The sequence below is a fragment of the Choloepus didactylus genome, chromosome 24 (genome assembly GCF_015220235.1).
Source record: "Choloepus didactylus isolate mChoDid1 chromosome 24, mChoDid1.pri, whole genome shotgun sequence".
In the NCBI taxonomy this organism is placed as follows: Eukaryota; Metazoa; Chordata; class Mammalia; order Pilosa; family Megalonychidae; genus Choloepus; species Choloepus didactylus.
Genome location: NC_051330.1, coordinates 1,971,770 through 1,992,607, shown reverse-complemented (window position 1 = coordinate 1,992,607; position 20,838 = coordinate 1,971,770). Strand labels below are relative to the sequence as shown.

General features: G+C 37.0%; 1 protein-coding gene across 1 annotated transcript; it reads left to right on the top strand.

Moving 5' to 3' along the window:
• The first annotated feature begins 5,475 nt into the window (after window positions 1-5,475).
• On the top strand, window positions 5,476-6,174 carry LOC119519732 (putative olfactory receptor 2W6). The gene has a single exon (XM_037817484.1). The coding sequence runs from the start codon at window positions 5,476-5,478 to the stop codon at window positions 6,172-6,174; it is 699 nt and encodes a 232-aa protein (XP_037673412.1).
• Window positions 6,175-20,838: the final 14,664 nt, after the last annotated feature.

The following is a 20,838-nucleotide window of genomic DNA, read 5'->3' as shown; positions in this document are numbered from 1 at the left end:
TTATTTCCTATATTCCATTCTAATAAAGAATTCGAGGAAATTTCCCAAAGAACCTTTCCTGTGAAACTGTAGATTGGGGTTGATCATTGGGTTAAATAATGACTTGGTATGTAATCCTTTAAAATTAGCACATCCTTTCTATGATTTCCCATCTGCTTTAAAATTATGACTTTCATGGCTATTTGTTCTAGTTTGCTAATGCTGCTGGAATGCAAAACACCAGAGATGGATTGCTTTTATAAAAGGGGGTTTATTTGGTTACACAGTTACAGTATTAAGGCCATAAAGTGTCCAAGGTAACACATCAGCAATCGGGTACCTTCACTGGAGGATGGCCAATGGTGTCCGGAAAAGCTCTGTTAGCTGGGAAGGCACGTGGCTGGCGTCTGCTCCAAAGTTCTGGTTTCAAAATGGCTTTCTCCCGGGACGTTCTTCTCTAGCCTGCAGTTCCTCAAAAATGTCACTCTTAGTTGCACCTGGGGTATTTGTCCTCTCTCATCTTCTCCGGAGCAAAAGTCTGCTTTCAATGGCCATCTTCAAACTGCAGTTCCTCTCTCAGCTTCTGGGCATTCTTCAGAGTGTCCCTCTTGGCTGTCGCAGCTTGCTCCTTCTGTCTGATCTTATATAGTGCTCCAGTAATTTAATTCAGACCCACCCTGAATGGGCGGCCAACACCTCCATGGAAATTATCCAATCAGAGTCATCACCCACAGTTGGGTAGGGCACATCTAAATGGAAACTCTCAAAGAATTACAATCTAATTAACACTGATAGGTCTGCCCACACAAGATTACATCAAAGATAATGGCATTTGGGAGGACATAATACATTCAAACTGGCACACTATTTATGGTTATTGGAGGAACCAGAATATTTGTGTTGAATGTACACAAATACATTTCTGGTGAATAAATTGTGGTGGTACAGAAAGCAAAGTATGGGGTTGCAATATGTCCCTACAATACAATTATTGGATATATACTTGAGAGAACTGAGAGCAGGGACATGGACATTTGCACACTGGTGTTTATGGTAGCAGTATTCATGATTCACAATGGATGGTGGTGGCCTAAGTGAATGTCAAATGATGAATGGAATGGCGAAGTGTAGTGTATATTTACAATGGAATATTGAGTGTCTACAAAAACGAATGAAGTTGTGAGTTATGCAACAATGTGAATGGACTTTGAGGACAGTATGTTGAGTGAAATGAACCAGAAATGAAAATACAATTATAACATATCACTAATATGGACTAAATGTAATGTGCAAACTCTGAGAATTGAATCTGATAGCATAAGTTATTGGAGGATGGCTTATGGTAAAGGTTCCTACATTGTAAGCTCTCACAGTAGTTACATCTATTCCTGAATTGTAATGGTTTCTTCTAAATTCTGAGATGCTGAGTTTTTTTTGTATAACCTGTTTGGTCCTTGGAACTTCAGGTATCTGTGTGACACCTGAGACTCAGAGGCATATTTTGAAAGCTATGAACGTCAGCAATACCCCAGCAATGTTAAAGAAGATGAAAAAGAGATCAGACTTCATAGAGATATGAACAAAATTGACTTGTTTAGGACTAAGGTAAATCAGATTAAAGATTAAAGGATGATATTGACAGTGTTTTAAATCTTCACCTTCTGTATGAGACCAAAGAAAGTGGTGTTTATTTGGTGCAAAATCTATATTTTCTGTAGCAAACTGTATGATTTAACTTGTATGGTCAGTTTATTCAAATACAATAATTTCACAGAACTTTGAATAGGGAATGAGATCTGGTTGGCTTGCAAAGGTGAGTGTGCAGCCCCAATATATCCCAGGGCAATTTGGGCAGAAACTAATATTTGCCCAGTCCTCCTGAGGTACTGGGGGTAAATGTGGGAATATTAAACTTCCCCACCTGTGGAATTATTGATATTCTCACAAGGATTGGGGACTACCAATTTCAAAGACTGAGCCCTCGATCTTGTGGCTTGCCCTTGTGAAGCTTGATACTGCAGAGGAGTGTCTAAGCCTACTTATAACTGTGCCTGAGTCAACCCTGATAAACCTTTTTCTGTTGCTCAGATGTTGCCTTTCTTTCTAAGCCAACTCTTCAGGTAAACTCATTGCCCTCCCACCTCCCTTCATGGTACATATCTCCCAAAGGTGTAAATCTCACAGGCAAAATGGGACATGACTTCCTGGGCATAAGCCTGAACCCAGAATCATGGGGCTGAGAAAGACTTCTTGACCAGAAGGAGAAGAGAAATGAAACAAAATGAAGTTTCAATGGCTGAAGAGTTTTCGAATGGAGTTGAGAGTTCATACTGGAGGTTATTCTTATGTGTTATATAGATACACCTTTTCAGTTTTTAGTGTTTTCTGTAGAATGTCCCTCCACTTTCTTGATAATGCCCTTTGATGCGCAGAAGTTTTAAATTTCATGAAGCCCAATTTCTCTATTTTTTTCTTACTTGTGCTTTCAGTGTCCTACCTAAGAATTCATTGCCAAATCAAAGGCCATGAAGAGTTTTGATTGCGTGTTGTTAAAGCAGTTCTATGGATTTAGCTTTTATATTTATGTCATTAATCCATTTTGAGTTATCCTTTCTATATGATATAAAGTAGGGGTCCATCTTCATTCTCTTGAATGTGGATATCCAATTTTCCCAGAACATTTTTGAAAAGACTCCTCTTCCCCATTGGGTGATCTTGACTGATCTTGTTGGAAATGAATAGACTATTGATATATGGATTATTTCTGAACTCTCAATTCTACTGCATTGATCCATAAGTGTATCCTATGGAATTACCACACTTTCTTTCTTTTTTTTTTATACATGCCTTTATTTTATTACTCATCTAACCATACACTAGATAAAAGGAGGTGTCAGTCACAAGATTTTTACAATTACAAGGTCAGAAAATAATGATATATAGTTATGCAGTCATTATCAAAGATCAAGGCTACTGACTACAGTTCAAAAATTTCAGGTGTTTCCTTCTGGCTATTCAAATACACTAGAAACTAAAAAGAAATATCTATATAATGATTCAGTAGTCATAATCATTTATTAACTCCTAACTTCTCAGTTAAAACTCCTCCGTTTCATTTAATCTTTCTGTCAATCTTCAGGAATACCTGGGCAATGACCATTCTAACTTCTTAATGCTGAAAAGGGTTGTTGGCATTATGGGGTAGAGGAATAAAACTGATAGATGATCTTGAAGAGACTGGTACCTTGGTTTCAGGGGCTTATCTTGTATAGAAACAATCAAGAAGGTCTTAGTTTCAGGAAAAATTAACTAAATAAGTAAAATTTTTATGGAGACTTATATACAGCCCAAGGTATTCTTTCAGGTTTTTAGGAATACTGTTTGTTGGGGCTTGGCATATTGTGGCAATTTGAAATACCTGGCTGAAGTTTGCATAAGAATAACCGCCAGAGTGACCTCCAGACACTATTTGAAATCTCCTAGCCACTGAAGCTTTATTTTGCTTCATTTCTTTTTCCTATTTTGGTCAAGAAGACATTGTCAATCCCATGATACCAGAGCCAGGATCATCCTTGGGAGTCATGTCTCCTGTTGCCTCTAGAAGTCATGTCCCACATGTGGGAAGGTGGTGAGTTTATTTGCAGAGTTTGGCTTAGAAGGAGAGAGAGGCCGTATGTGAGTAACAAAAGAGGTTCTCTGGGAGTGGCTCTTAAGCATAACTTTAAGTAGGCTTAGCTCTTCCATGGCAGGAATAAATTTCATAAGGGCAAGCTCCAGGACCAAGGTCCTGGATTATTAAATTGGGAGTCCCAAATGCTTGAGAGAATATCAGAAGTTCCTCAGGGGTGGAAGTTTAATAGTTCCACAATTTTCCCCAGTCCCTCAAGGGGACTCTGCAAATACTATTTTATTTTCTGCCCCCAAAACTTTGGAATCTATCAGGGTTTTACATTAACTTGTAGGTAATAACAAGATTTCATTCCCTAGTCTAGGTTCCGTGTAATTAGGTTGCTTAAATAAACTAACAAGACAGATTACATAAGATAGTGTGCTATAGAAAATTAAAATTTTGGACAAACAAACATCTCTTCCTTTGGTCTCAAACAGAAGTTGAAATTTTAATACGACAATAGCATCCTTAACACTTTTGTCTGATTTACATTATTCCTAGTCAGATTAGCCTCATTCATATCTCTAATTGAAGTCTGATCTCTTTCAGCTTCTTTAGCAGTTGCTGTGTGGGGAAATGCTGACTTTCAGATCTTCAGTACTTTAATTCTAAGTCTCAGGTGTCACATAGATACACAAAGTTCCAGGGAACTACCAGGTTTACACAAAGAGAACAACATCTCAGAATTTAGAAGTAACAGTTAAAACTCAGGAATACATGTGACTGCTGTAAGAGCTTAAATCTATACCCTACTTTTCTTACAAGCATTGTCTAAATGAAGCTACTTTCAGAAATAAAAAAACATTTGATAATTTATATTGGGGTTATCAGCCTCCAACCATAGCAGAAGTTTGGTCCTATCTCACCTTTACACATTTACCAGGGTTATGTTAATTACCAGGTAGGACATAATTTCAAAGTTACACCATCCCAGTTTTTATCCTGTAGCTTTCCTTCTTGTGGCATATGCAATTCTAGCCTTCTTTCTTCAACCACACTCACCCTCCACTTTGTTACTATAGTTACAGTACTTTGCTACCATCACACAGTATCCATTAACACACTGTTTTGAATACTGTAGCTTTGTAGTAAGTTTTGAAATTGGAAAGTGTGAGACCACCAAATTTCCTCTTCTTTATTGATATTCTTTTGTCTATTGAGGGACCACTGCTATTCCTGGTGAATCTGATGACCAGCTTTTCCATTTCTGCAAAGATATCTGCTGAAATTTTGATATGGATTATGTTTCATCTGTACATCACTTTGGGTAGTATTGACATCTTCAAATACTGAGTCTTCTAATCAATGAATATGGGATGTTTTGCCACTTACTGAGGCTTTTTAAAATTTATCTCAGCAATGTTTTGTGAGAAGACGATCCTCTGAAGGACAAATCAGTGAGGAGCTCTAGGCACTTAGGAACAGAAGCCTGAATAAGGAATGAAGGTCCTGAGAGAAAAGTGAGGAGAGAGAATTGTGCTCTTTGGCAATTCTTGCAGGAGTATGTTACATTCTCTTCTACCCATGTCATTTTATATGCCTAAATAAGGGACTCCCAAATTGGCCACCTGCATCTTTTATGGCAAAGGAAGAGAAAATGAAGAGATTTCCAACTAACTTCAGTCAGAGGCAGCATTGACACACAGTGCAGAGCACAATGGTCAAATGATTTTTTTTTTTTCTTTCTCTCACAGGTAACCCAGATGGTGACTGGGAGAGAAAACTCCACATCTGGAGGAGGCTTCATCTTGGTGGGCTTCTCAGAGCATCCATGGCTGGAGAGGATCTTATTTGTATTCCTCTTGATATTCTACCTTCTAACACTCATGGGCAATGGGACCATCATTCTGGTCTCACGCCTGGACCCCCAACTCCACATCCCCATGTATTTCTTCCTCACTCATCTCTCTTTTATTGACCTCATTCATGTGACCTGCGTCAGCCCTCAGATGTTGGTCAGTCTCTCAGGGCCAGACAAATCCATACGTTTTGTTGGATGTGTGGTCCAGCTTCTCCTCACCCTGGGTCTGGGGGGCACTGAGTGTGTCCTTCTGGCCATGATGGCCTATGATCGCTATGTTGCTGTCTGCCAGCCCTTGCATTATGTCACCCTCATGCCTCCACAGCTGTGCTGGGCACTGGCCGGCATATCCTGGTTTCTTGGTTTCAGCAACTCATTGATCCACACCCCTATCACCATGACCCTTCCCCGATGTGGGCACCACCGGATAAACCATTTCTCTTGTGAGACACCCCCAGTGATGGAGCTGGCCTGTGTGGACACCACAAATTACAAGGAGATTATGATCCTAAGTAGCATCTTCCTTGTCTTTCCTCTCTCACTGACCTTGGTTCTTATGGACTTATTGCCCATAAAGACATCTGGTGGGAGACAGAAGGCCCTTGGGACCTGTGGCTCCCATCTCATGGTGGTGTCTATTTTCTACAGTACTCTCATCTATGTGTACATGACTCCCAAGTCAAAGCTCTCTCATGATGTGACCAAGTTTGTGGCACTGCTATAGCATCTGATTCCTCCTTTGATGAACCCAATAGTCTACAATTTGAGAAATAATGATGTCAAGGAAGCAATAAGGAAGCTGATGATGCAGAAACCAGAAAGTAGGATTAAGTGCTTCCTTATTAATTTGGAGGACCCTAATTCAGGGTGAGGAAGTTTAATATTTCCATATTTTTTCTCCACTCATACAAGGGGCTTTGCAAATATATTTTTATTTTCTGCCCAAAATATTCTGGAAGGTATTGGGATATTACAGTAACCTAAACAGAATAACAAGATGCGATTACCTATTCTAGACTCTATGTAATTAGGTTGTTTAAACAAATTGACCAGACTGGTTAAATCAGATAGTGTGCTACAGAGAAGTTAAATTTTGGGAAAAATAAATATCTTTTTCTTTAGTCTCACACAGAATTTGAAGTTTTAAAATAGAGACAATAGCATCCTTTACTGTGTATTCTGATTTATCTTTGTCTTAAACAGATCAGCTTCATTCACATCTCTAATTGAATTCTGATCCCTTTTTCAGTTACTTTAATGGATGCTGTATCAAGTAATGCTGAATTTCAGAACTACAAAACTCAACTCTGAGTCTCGGGTGCTACAGAAATACTACCTAAACATTTCAGGGAACTACATAAAAGTATACATGAAGAGCACAGCATCTCAGAATTTACAGATAACAGTAAAAACTTGGGAGTAAAAGTGACTGCTGTAAGAGCTTACAATCTAGGAACATTTACAATGAGCCTGACTGAACATTCTGTAGTCATTAATCATTGATTGCACAATCTCTGCCCACTTTCCATCTCCTTATAACCTATGCTCTCAAACGTAATTCTCAGTGTTTGCTCATTATAGTTAGCTTATATTAGTGAGACAATACAATATTTATCCTCTCATTTCTGGCTTATGTTGCTCATGATAATATCCTCAAGGTTCATTTATCACGTTGCATGCCTCATGACTTCATTCCTTTCTGCAGCTGCACAATATTCCATTGATGTATACACCACAGATAGCCCTTCCACTCATCAGTCAATGTACCATTGGGCCACCTCCATCCACTGGCAAATGTAAATAATGCCACCAAATACACCAATGTGCAAATGTCTAATCATGTCCCTGCTTTCAGTTCTTCCAAGTATATATCTAGTAACTATAATTCGCAAAATGCTTGACAAAACCTTTCTCCAAGGAGGATATACAAATGGCTAAAAAGCACAAGAAAAATGCTGAACCTCGCTAGTTATTAGGGAAATACAAATGAAAAACATAATGTGATATATTTTCACAGCCACTAGAATGGCTTCTATTTTTTGGAAGACAGAAGATTACAGTGTTGGAGAGGATGTAGAGAAATATGAACACTCACTCATTGCTGGTGTTGATACAAAATGGTGCAGTTGCTGTGGAGGACAGTCTGGCAGTTCCTCTGAAAGCTATGTACAAAATAACCATCCAACGCAGCCATCCATCTATTAGTTATATACCCAAAAGTATTGAAAGCAGGAATTTGAACAGAAATTTGGACATGAGTTTTCATGGTGGCATTATTCACCATTGGCAAAAGAAGGAAGCATTCAGTGTGTCCATTACTGATGAGTGGATAAACAAAATGGTATATATGTATAATTGACTATTATTCAGCTGTGGAATGGAATGAAGTCTGATACATGCAAAAAACATGGATGAACCTCTAGACAACATGCTGACTGAAATAAGCCAGACACAAAAGGAAAAATATTATATAAGCTCAACTATATAAAATAATATGAGTAAGAATCTCATGGGTTCTGCGTTGGGGGTGGGGAATGGGGAGTTAATGCATAATTTTCACAGAATTTCTATTTCTATTTAGGTTGGTTGTAAAGGTTTGGGTATGTATGGTGTCAGTGCAGCACAGTATCATGGAAGTAAATAACAGCATTGAATTGTATATGTGAATTGGGTTGAAAGAGGAAATTTTAGGTCTTATATATGTTATTTGAATAAAAATAAAAATTTAAAACATCAGACTACATAACAGAGTGAACCAAATTATAAATGATGGACTAAAGTTAGTTCCAGTATAAGAATGTTCTTTCATGAATTATAATAAATGTACCACATTAATGTGTTAATATTAGGGTGGTATGTGGGAAAAATACACCTAATATAACAAGGGACTGTAGATAAAACTACAACTTTAATATTCTTTCATTAATTGTAACAAAGGTAACACACTAATGCAAAATGTCAACAATAGTGGGTGTATGGAATACTATAATTTTACATGATTTTTCTATTAACCTACAAATTCTCTAATTAAAAATAATTTTAAAATATGCATGTCCTTATAAGATAGAAAATGAAAGGCAAAGGGAAGGCCACATGATGATGGGGGTGGAGACAGGACTGACACTGCTTTAGCCTAACTGCAGGAAGGCCTCACAGGAGCCGCGTGAAGCTGAGACATCACCATGGAATGGATTCTCCCTCAGAGTCTGCAAAAGGGACTCTCCCTGCTGACACCTTAATCTCAGAGTCCTGGCATCCGATACTGTGAGGGAATACATTTCTGTTGTTTTAAGCAACAGCATTTGTGGAAATTTGTTTCAGATCCCTAGGAAATAAGTGCAGATTTTGTTACTGGGTATTGGATGCTGTTGTAACAAGGACCTAAAAATATGGAAGTTACTTTGGAATTGGGTAATGAGTAGAGACTAGAACATTTTGAGAAGCATAGTAGAAAAAAAGCTTAGATTAACTTGAATATATGATTGATAGAAATTTGGATACTAAAGTCAATTCTCATGGGGCTTATACAGAAGTGAAAAGCAGGGTGGAGAAAACTTCTATCATATTAGAGAATATTTATAGTGTCATGAAGAGCATATTGGTAGAAGTATCAATGTAGAAGGTACTTTTGATGAGGTCTCATAAGGAAATGAGGAATGGGTGACTATATGCTGGAAAGAAATTGATCCTTATTTTTATAACAAAATTGGGTTGAATTATATTCACTGTTGGGTGATGGATTGGTTTCATAGGGCTGATGTAAAAGTCATGCCCTTATAAAAGATAGAAAATGAAAGACAAAGGGAAGGCCACATGATGACGGGGGTGGAGACAGGACTGACACTGCTTTAGCCTAACTGCAGGAAGGCCTCATAGGAGCCACGTGAAGCTGAGACATCATCATGGAATGGATTCTCCCTCAGAGTCTGCAAAAGGGACTCTCCCTGCTGACACCTTGATCTCAGAGTCCTGGCATCCGAAACTGTGAGAGAATATATTTCTGTTGTTTCTAATGATTTTGTGCCGAAAACGGGTGTTCACATTATGGGGTAGAGGAATGAAGCTGGTTGATATTCTTCGAGAGACTGGGTACCTCTCATACACACTTAACTTTATTCTATTTACAAAGACCCTATTTCTAAATAAGTTTCCATTCACATTTTACATTCCCATCAAAAATTAACAAGTGTGTCTATTTCTCCACATCCTCTCCTACACTTGTTACCTTCTGACCATTTAATGTTAGCCATTCTAGTGGGAGTGAAAAGGTATCACGTTGTAATTTGGATTTGCAATTGTGATGGCTAATGATTTTGAGGCCATTTTCATGTACTTATTGGCTACTTGTGTATCTTCATTGTAGCTGTCTACTCAAGTCTTTCTCTTTCATTTTTATTTATGCAGTGTGTCTTTTGTTTTTGAGTTGTAGAAGTTCTTTTCATTTTTTTTTTGTATTTTTAAGGAATAGGAAATCCTTAAAAGATAAAGGGTTTCAAATATTTCTGTATTCTGTAGTTTGCCATTTTATTTCCTTGCTATTTTGATAAGTACCATTCATCTATTTTTCCTTTTTTTTAGTCACAGTTTTGGTGTAAAATATAAGAAACCACTGCCTAGAAAAATTTCCAAAAATATTTCCCTAATTATCGTTCTGGAAGTTTTGTAGCTTCAGTTCCTAGATATAGGTTGTTTTATGCAATTTGGTTTAAGACATTTCTATGGTGTTTGTACTGTGTCTACCTTTTTTTTTTTTTTTTTTTTTTTTTTGCATTAGGTTATCCGGTTCTCTCAGCACCATTTGTTGAAGAGATAATTCCCCACTGAGTGAACTTGGAACATGTTTCAAAGATCAATTGGCCAAAGGTGTGAGGGTTTATTTATTTTTTTGTATTTTTTAATTACTTATTAACTATATAAAAAAATTTAAAAAAACATACAATCAAAAAACATTTCAAACAAACCAAAACAAGGGAATAAGAAAAAGACAACTAACCTAAAATAACTACATTACTTCCAACATGTTCCTACTTTACCCCAAGAAAATATACAGACTATAACCCAGCAAAGGGATCAGAAAGACAGATAACCTAAGAGAGCAACATTTCTGTGAACATGTTCCTACCAACCACACCAGAAATTAACAAAACATAGGCATTCCTGGGCATTCCTACAACATTAAATTTACCCATGATAACATATCTGTTCTTATTAGGTTATCCTTCCCCCTTCACTAATTGCTCTCTATCACTAGGTCCCCTACAATCTACATTATAAACCATTTATTTTACATTTTCCACTGTTCACATTAGTAGGTAGCATATAATACTTCTCTTTTTGTGCCTGGCTTATTTTGCTCAGCATTATGTCTTCAAGCTACATCCATGTTGTCATATGTTTCACAACATTGTACCTTCTTACTGCCATGTAGTATTCCATCGTGTGTATATACCACCTTTTATTTATCCACTCATCTGTTGAAGGACATTTGGGTTGTTTCCGTCTCTTGGCAATTGTGAATAATCCTGCTATGAACATTGGCCTGTTGGTGTCACTGCTTTCAGATCTTCCGGGTATATACCAAGAAGTGCAATCGCTGGATTGAAGGCTAACTCTGTATCTAGTTTTCTAAGGAACCACCAGACTGTCTTCCAGAGTGGCTGAACCATTATACAGTCCCACCAACAATGAATAAGAGTGCCAATTTCTCCACATCCCCTCCAGCATTTGTAGTTTCCTGTTTGTTTAATGGCAGCCATTCTAATCGGTGTTAGATGGTATCTCATTGTGGTCTTAATTTGCATTTCTCTACTAGCTAGTGAAGCTGAACATTTTTTCATGTGTTTCTTGGCCATTTGTATTTCCTCTTCAGAGAACTGTCTTTTCAAATCTTTTGTCATTTTATAATTGGGCTGTCTGTACTATTGTCATTGACTTGTAGGATTTCTCTATATATACACGATATCAGTCTTTTGTCAGACACACGGTTTCCAAAAATTTTTCCCATTGAGTTGCTGTCTCTTCACCTTTTTGACAAATTCCTTTGAGGTACAAAAACTTCTAAGTTTGAGGAGTTCTCATTTATCTATTTTTTCTTTTGTTGCTTGTGCTTTGGGTGTAAGGTCTAGGAAGTGGCCACCTAATAGAAGGTCAAGATGTTTCCCTACATTATCTTCTAGGAGTTTTATGGTGCTGTCTTTGATATTGAGGTCTTTGATCCATTTTGAGTTAATTTTTGTGGAGGGTGTGAGGAAGGGGTCCTGTTTCATTCTTTTGGATATGGCTATCCAACTCTCCCAGCCCTATTTGTTGAAAAGACTGCTATCTCCCAGTTCAGTGGCTTTGGGGGCCTTATCAAAGATCAGTTGGCCATAGATCTGGGGGTCTATCTCTGAATTATCAATTCAATTCCATTAATCAATATGTCTATCTTTGTGCCAGTACCATGCTGTTTGGATTACTCTGGCTTTATAATAATAAGCTTCAAAGTCAGGGTGTGCAAGTCCTCCCAATTTGTTTTTCTTTTTTAGAACGTTTTTTAGCAATTCAAGGCATCTTTCTTTCCAAATAAATTTGATAACTAGCCTTTCCAAGACTGCCAAATAGGTTGTTGGAATTTTTACTGCTATTGCATTGAATCTGTAGATGAGTTTGAGTAGAATTGACATCTTAATGACATTTAGTCTTCCTATCCATGAACATGGAATATTTTTCCATCTTTTAATGTCCTGTTCTAGTTTGCTAATGCTGCCAAAATGCAAAACACCAGAAACGGATTGGCTTTTATAAAAGGGGGGTTATTTGGTTACAAAGTTACAGTCTCAAGGCCTTTTCAAATGCCTTTTTTGCTCCAATTGAAATGACCATGTGGTTTTTTCCTTTGTTTTCTTCATGTGGTGTATTACATTAATTGGTTTTCTTTTGTTTTAAACCTTTGCATACCTGGGAAATATCCAACTTGATCATTGTCTAGGATTCTTTTAATGTCCTGTTGGCTTCAGATTGTTACTATTTCATTGACAACTTTTGCATCTATATTTATGAGAGACATTGTCCACAGTTTTCTTTTCTTGTGGTAACTTTACCTGGCTTTGATATTAGGGTGCTGCTAACTTTATAGAATGCATTACGATGTGTCACTCCTCAATATTTGAAAGGATTTGATAATTATTGATGTTAAATTTTCTTTAAGGTTTGGGAAAATTCAAACTAGTGAAGAGTTCTTGTCCTGGGCTTTTCTTTTTTGAGGTTTTTGATTACTAATTCAAATCTCCTGCTACTGGGCTGAGATCTTCTAGTTCTTTTTGAGTCAGTGTAGGAAATTCATTGCTTTTAGGGATTTGTGCATTTCATATTAATAATCTACAAGAAGTGACTCATAGGCACAATTAAATTTAGGCTTAGCCTCTCCTTTGTAGAAACTAGCTTCATAAAGGCAAACCCAAGATCAAGGGCTCAGCCAACTAAACTGGCAGTCCCCAATGCTTGCAAGAATGTCAGGAATTCCCCAGGTGGGGAAGTTTAATATTCCCATATTTTTTTCAGTACCTCAAGGGGGCTGTGCAAATACTTTTTATTATCTGCCCAAATACTCTGGGCTGCACTGGGGCTTCATGCTAAACTGTAGAATACAACCAGATCTCACCCCCCTTTTTAAGGTTCCATGTAAATATGGTGTTCGAATAAACTGACCATATGAATTAAATTATAAAGTGTGCTAGAGAAAATATAGATTTTGCATCAAATACACATCTCTTCTTTTGGTCTCACATAGAAGTTGGAGTTTTAAAAACTAGTCAATATCATCCTTTATCCTTTAGTCTGATTTACCTTAGTCCCAACCAAGTCCATTTCATTCATATCTCTAATTGAAGTCTGATGTCTTTTTCAACATTTTTAATGGTTGCTGTACGGAGTAATGCTGACATTCATAGCTGCTGAAATCTGGCTCTGAGTCTCAGGGGTCACACAGATACCCAAAGTGACAGGGGCCAGCTAGATTATACACAAACAGCTCAGAAACTCAGAATTTAGAAATGACAGTTACAACTCATGAATTGATGCACTGCTATAAGAGCTTACAATCTAGGAACCGTTACAATAAGCCTTCCCTGATAACCTATGCTCTCAGATTCAATTCTCAGAGTTTTCACATTATATTTAGTTCATATTAGTGAGGTGTTGTAATGTTTTTCTTTTCAAACATTGTGTTTTGAAGACAGGTCCCTTGGGAGGCAAACACCTTCTCAATGGAGACCTACACCCATTGGGTTTACCTGCATCTTCTCACCCACGGCAGAGGCTAATTGAACACCAGAGATGTAGTGTCCCTCTTCACGTGCCAGAGCCAACAACTAATTCATCATTTCCTTAGGTTGCCCTTTTGAAAGAGGAATAAGAACTGACTTCCCTGCATGGAGCAGGAGAACATTGCCAGCACAACAGTTTCTCCCTTTGCTTGGAGAGACCAGTTGGATCCGTTTGAAATCCATCGCTGCTTCTATTCCCCTGATCAACACACTCAAGGGAGTTTTCACTTTATGATGCATGTAGGACTTAAAATTCAGGCTTCTCTATTGAAAAGAAAGAGTAACAGAGAGAAGAGAGGAGAAGTTATGTAGGATTGGCTCTAAAGAGGAAACTGAAAGGAGATTTAATAAGTAAGAAAGAACAATAATTTAGAAATATTTCAGTAAATACTAGAAAAATCTATAACTGTAGGCTTTAGAACATTCCTGGACTTAAAACTTATTTAATTTTTAAAATATCATTAGTTTCATTGGTATCATGTGTAATGAAAATCCATAAGAAACTCCCCAAAAGATTCATTACTAACTTAAGAAATAGTTCAGGTGTGGGCAGAGGAATTCTTTTATCTCCAGAAAGGAAGAGTCAGATGCACCCATCTGGAAACCAGCAGCTGAAGAGAAGACTCCCACCCTCACGGAGGTGGTGCTGGTGAGTGTGTGTGTGTCTGGTGTGGAGGGGTAGGATGATCATTCAAATGCACACACATGCACTGGAATCACCCTCTCAGAGACCCAGTGTGAAACCAGGAGACTGAGCAGCAGGAAGTGTCCCCGTGTTCAGCACTAATTTTATTCATCTTAATTGCACTCTCCCTGCTTTCGTATGTGCAGGAAGGTGGTTAAACTTCTCTCCCCAAGCACTGTTCATATATCCCAATGCCCAGGTGTGCCTCACCTTTAACCACAGTGTGAGACATAAAATGATTAAGGAGATAGGAGATAGATTTGGTTGCATAAAGTCCTCACGCATGTCCAACACTCTTCAGGATATTATGAGAGATTTTTTGTTTCTTTCTAGTTCTTTCTGGGACTGATGTGAGCACTGGGCCATGGCAATTCCTCTATTACAAGCTGCGTATACTTACTGCTTTTGCTTTTTTACTAACTGCAGGAGTGGGTCCATTTGAAGGGCATTCTAATTAACAAGGTTGTGAGGAAAGAGAAATATCCAGAAAAGGATGAAAACAATGGAAAATACACTATAATAAAAGGTTCTAGGGTGATTTGATTGTACTTGGCATAAAAATATTATTGATAAGTGGATATGGGATCTCTGGTTTTCCTTGTCAACTGGCTACTTGTAGAGATAAACATAAGCTAAAGCAGGTAGATAGTAGTGGACATAGGAAGTGACTTCCTAACCATCAGGGTGAAGTGACCCTGAAACAAGCCCTAAAGGGCAACCATTGGTGGTGACGTGCATTGAGCCTCCAGGTTGCCTTCAATTTGCCCAAGAATGTTCCTCTCCTTTTAGGACAAATAATCACGAAAAAATGCTTTGATGAATAGCATTTAATATACAACATTTTGTACATTTGTGAGAGTATATGTAGGCTAAATATTTAGAAGAGAATTAGTTGATTCTTAGAGTTTGCCATTCATAATTGTGATAGATATCTTAAATTGCTCTGAAGAGTTTTTCTTATTGAAATTATTAATATCCTCCAAACCATAGTGAGAATGGATCTGAAGAGTTATTAAATTTGCATTTTTCTTATCATGAGTGAGACTGTAATCCTTTCTTAGGTTCAGGGTTATTTATATTTCCTTTTTGGGGAACTGTCTTTTCACACTCCTTGTTAGCTATTAATTTGTAATCATGTTTATTTGGAGATGCTTTTTATATTTTAGGAAATTTAGCTTTTTACAATGTGAATTACAAATAATTGTTTCAGTTCTCAATTTCTCTTTTTACTTTGCTTTGAAGGCTTATGAAATATGGAAATTCATGCATGAATTTTTTTTTTGTTAATGTTAGAAAGCTCTTCTTCCTTGCAACATCAGTAAAGAATTCTATCATGGTTTCTTCTTGTTCTACTGTTGTTTCTTTTTTGTATTTAAATACTTGACCCATTTTGAATTTCTCCTGATTTACGGGTTGAGATATATTTCCATCTTTATTTTTTTAGATGGCTAGCTATGTGATTCAACATCTATTTAATAATCTGTCTTTCCCCCACTGATATGTGTTACCTCATTACCATACTAAATTTCTACATGTATTTGGGTCTATTTATGAATTTTTTTTTTGTTCCATAGAGCTATCGATTCAAGCTTCCATAGCACACTGTTGAAACTGTGCTGAATGGAATTGTGCTGTGTCTGAATGGAATAATACCATTTCATTGTACTATTTTTTAAAAGATTCTCTTGGATTTTCTTGCTTGTTTGATCTTCACATACATTTTTCAATGAGCTTATCCAACTCCAAATAAAATCTTGTGGGGATTCTTTTTGGATCATGTCATACTCTGGTGTTATGAATTGTCTTTGTCTTGTTTATGGTTTTGGGTTTGAAGTCAATGTTCTATTATATTAATATTATGAATTCTACTTCTCTTTTTGATTGCATTTACCTGACAGATAATTTACAATATGCCCTTTTCCACATTTTTGAATCATATTGCTCAAAATATGCTTCACTTTGTTATCCCACCTGAAATCATTTTTATGGGGATGTTTAATTCATTTACATTTATCTTAATGGAAAATGTGTTTGGTACTATGTTATATATGCTATGGCTTGTTTTCTAGATTTTAGAAAACTTTTCACTTTCTTGAATTTTGTCTTTAATCTCTTTTGTGTGTGTATATCTCCTGATAGAACAAATAAATGTTCCACTACCTAGTTGTATAACAATACATTTATTTAATAATATTAAATATTAATATTAATTAACAATATTGATATTAATAAATAATACTTTATAATGTTTTATTTCTTTAAAACTTCTCTATACATTTCCAATTGCAAGCAGTGATAAAGTAATATATTTTTCTTACCACTTAACATTTCTTCATGATTTACATTTTTTGAATGAAATTTTTAATGCAATTTTATTATGATATATTCACATGCCACACAATCTATCCAAAGCACAGAATCAATGGCTCACAGTATCACAGAGTTGTGCTTTCATCACTGCCATCATTATTTAAACATTTCCATTACCCCAGAAAGCTAAAAAAAAAAAAAAAAAAAAAAAGAGGGAAAACAGAAAAAAGAAAAAAAAATGAACTATCAAAACATTTTGTACCCCGTCTCCACACCACCATTGATTTCTAGCCTTGCTATGGTACATTTCTTACTGTTGATGACAGGATATCATGATACTACTGTCAGCTAGAGTCCATAATTTGCAATAGGTGCATTTTTTTCTGTGCACCATTCTGTTATTAACTAATTGTAATAATTCCATACATTTGTTCTATTTCATGGAGGAAATTTTTTTATATTTGTACTGTTAATTGTGCTGTTTAGTTTTAGTTGATGATGTCAGTTTTATCAGTGTTAGTCTGTGTATTCAAATACAACATGACTGTTCTTTTGTCAGTTTTATAGATGCCTTCTGACCCCTAGCTATTAATAATTTGAAAATCATCACAGTTACTCTCTCTTCCAGGCATTCTATTATGTTGTTCCCTCACAAAATTTGTTACATATGTTATTTCACCAATCTGAAGGCACACATTTTACATTCTGTTATGTCACCCTAATTTCCACATTGGTTTTAGTTCGGTATGGTAGGAAATTTCAGTGCACCTGTCTCAATCTCTGAATGTAGATTTTCATATAATCCCTAGGCTCATGGGAACAACATTCCCATAGTTTTTGCATGTTTAAATCTTTGTGGATACATAATTCTGGGCCATAATTTTTATCTCGAGTCAGTACTGTCCTTGGACCCAGTCATAAGTTGGACCTCAGCCCTGGCCTTATGACTCAATGTACCTTATGCTTTGGAGAGCCTTCCTCAAAATTTACATCCCAGTGCAGTCAAGGTAGGCACTAAGCCTGGTCCAGGACATGGGTAGATTCCTGTCCTGTCTTTCCATTTGGCAGAAATGCAGAGAGGAAGGCTCTTTGACCCTTTGCCCTGCTTGTGGGGTCTACCAGATGCCTTGACAAGCTCTGGGACTACTTGCTCCCATTGACTAATGTGGTATTTCCTCATGGAAGTAAATTTTTTATTAAGGCAGGGATTCCCACAAAATATGTTTTCCCAGGGCCATTATGCCCCAGGTGCAGCCCTGTTTAGGGTTTTATGGAATCTGCTTTTTGGTCTTCCAACATGGAATATAGTCTCATTGTTGGAAGCCACACTGATAGGCTTGCTCTCACAAGAGACTTAATCCATTTTTCAAGCTGCCCAGAGGCTTCTGTATTGTTGATGTTCATAACTTTACCAGCAGGCATCTCAAGTTTTGACTACTCTGAATAAGTTCTCCCAAGGGTATGGTATGTTCTTCAAATCTACAGACCCAAATCTTTTTTACTTTCAGAAATTGCTTTCTAATAGTTTGTTTAAATGTCCCACTCTGTTTATTTTCTTCCTTGAATACTCCAATCTTACAGTGCTTTCTTTTCATAGCTAATTTTTCTTTACATTTCCTTTAATCTCTTCATTTATTTCCACTTCAATTTGCTCACGTCTCTTACTTCTTTCTTCTATGTACATTACTGTGTGCACTCCATTCGATTTTGTCTTAATTTCTGTGGTAGTTTAATAGTTTCCCTTTCCCTGAGTTTCTTAATCATTGCTGCATCAAAATTCATACCCACTTTATTTTTTCATGTTTCTTGAATTTTTGAATCTCATCCCCATATTCATGCTTCTTAGAGGTAATTGATTTATTACATGTTTAAAATTCTTACTCATAATGAAATGTTTCTCCCAATTTTCCTCTGATTCATAGAAATATTTTCTTTTTGCTGGTTTGTGTCCTTTAGCTGTTTCTTATATTTCCTCTTCCTTTTATTACATTTGTCTTGTTTTTTGTGCTGGCTCTCTGCCAATCCTTTTCCATTACTCATCATTGAAGGATGAGTGTTTTACAAAAGTAATTTATATGAACTGTGCATGATGGACAGCATAGCCTCATTGTAGGTTCCCTGGATTTGTCTTATGATCCTGGGTTTTTTTATATCTTTGTTTATCTACTCTGATACTGTGACAGCTACTCTTTATGAAGTCAGCTTGGCCATGTGATTTCTTATTTGTACCAACTTCCCAAATCCAAACATAGCCATCAACCTGTGTACATTGTCACATATACTGCAAATAAGGGATTTAGGTTTTAGACCTGAGGGTGTACTTCTCATCTCTGAAAAATATCTGTTGTTACCACTTTCTGGGATCTGTATATGCAGAATAATCTTTCCAAGCATCCTTTCTCCACTCCCTTCTGCACACAGTGCTCAATCACTGCATGTCTGGGAGCCCTGCTCAAGATTGTGGATCTGGTGTCTTGACTATCTCCTGGTTTTGCTGAAAATAAACATTAAATTTCTCCTTCTAATCCTCCTTGCTACATTTTATGATTGATGTTAATTTGAGAGGGAAATGTTGATTTTGCCTTGATATTAAAATTCCTCTTTATGCTTGTGTTGCATTTCCTTTGGTCATTCACATTTAGTTTCAAGGTCCTTTTCTGTATACCTCCTACTCTTGTGAGATGGTAGCTCAGAGTTGTGGGTATATACTGTGGCCAGGAATAAAGTGTCAGAAGAATTCTTTGCCCAGCTTGAACATGACTGGTTTAATGTGGCATTAAAATCTTCAACTTTGTCTTCACTTGTACCATCTCTAACTATCTGGTAAAGGAAACTGTAGACACAAAAATCTTATTCATATGTGTGTGTCTTTATGTAAGATTTCTTGATCCTTTTGCCTTAAGAGGAAGCTGTTAAATTACAATTAATTTCATCTGATTGTCTATGGTCATCAGCCATCGCCATTTCCCCAAATCCCTCAGATGATGTATCTATCCTATGCAAATAAGCACATATATACAATATTTTCAGTAATATACATACTTCTATATACCTATTAATGGTTTAGTTTGTTTGGACAGATGACAATGTGCACTCAGAACAGACACTGAGAGGTGAAGGAGGGGCAGTTCGAGAGTGTGAGGATGATAAAATGTGCAATCCAGGCATTGTTCAGGTCCTGGGAGCGAGGGTCCTGCCACCAAGTTACTCCACTCAGGACACTGCTGTTGAGTGTCTATCAATGAAAGACACTATGAAGATCACTCTGGGAAAATAAAGAAGGTAAGACAGTGGTTCTCCGAGTGTTTCCCAAACAGCAGCTTCAACATCCCCTGTGGACTTGTTAGAAATGCAATTTCTTGGATGCCAGCTCCGACTTACTGAATCAGAGTCTCTTGGGGCTGAGGCCCAGCAATTTTATATGTTAACAAACCTATATGTGAGAACCCCTGTTCTACTGACATAATTCATTTTTCTTCCCCAGGTCTAATTTTTAATAAAAGTTGGGCCATTCTGTGTTCTGAATAAACACACTAAGTGAAGATTTTAATATACTAAGTGCTATAAATATTTAGTCATTTTGTCCAGCATAAAAAAGGGAGCAAATTGAAAGGGGAATGGCCGAGTTTTCAGCCTTAGTTTTTACATAGTTAAGAGTAGGGAGCTGCAAATTTTCTTTCAGATTCAAAACCAAAATTGCTCCCAAAGTTCACCAGTCATGGAGATTGCTGTTATTAATTTGGAACAGTGTTTTCCTTTCTGGGTGTGGGTTCAGAGAAATACAAATTTCAGTGTTCCACTGACTTATTTTTATCCAAATGTAATCAGAATAAAACCAATATCTTTGGAGCTGGGAGATAGAATTGTGCTATGTGGCAATTCTTGCAGGAGTGTGTTAGCATTTTCTCCTATCCATATCATTTTCTATGTGTAAATGAGGGCCTCCTAAATCGGCAAAGGGTAGGGAAGATGAATGAACAGGGATTTCCTAGTAACATCAGACAGAAGGAGCATTTTCACACAACACAGACTAGAGCACAATGGTCAAAAGATATTTTTCTTTTTCCCACAGGTCACCCAGATGGTG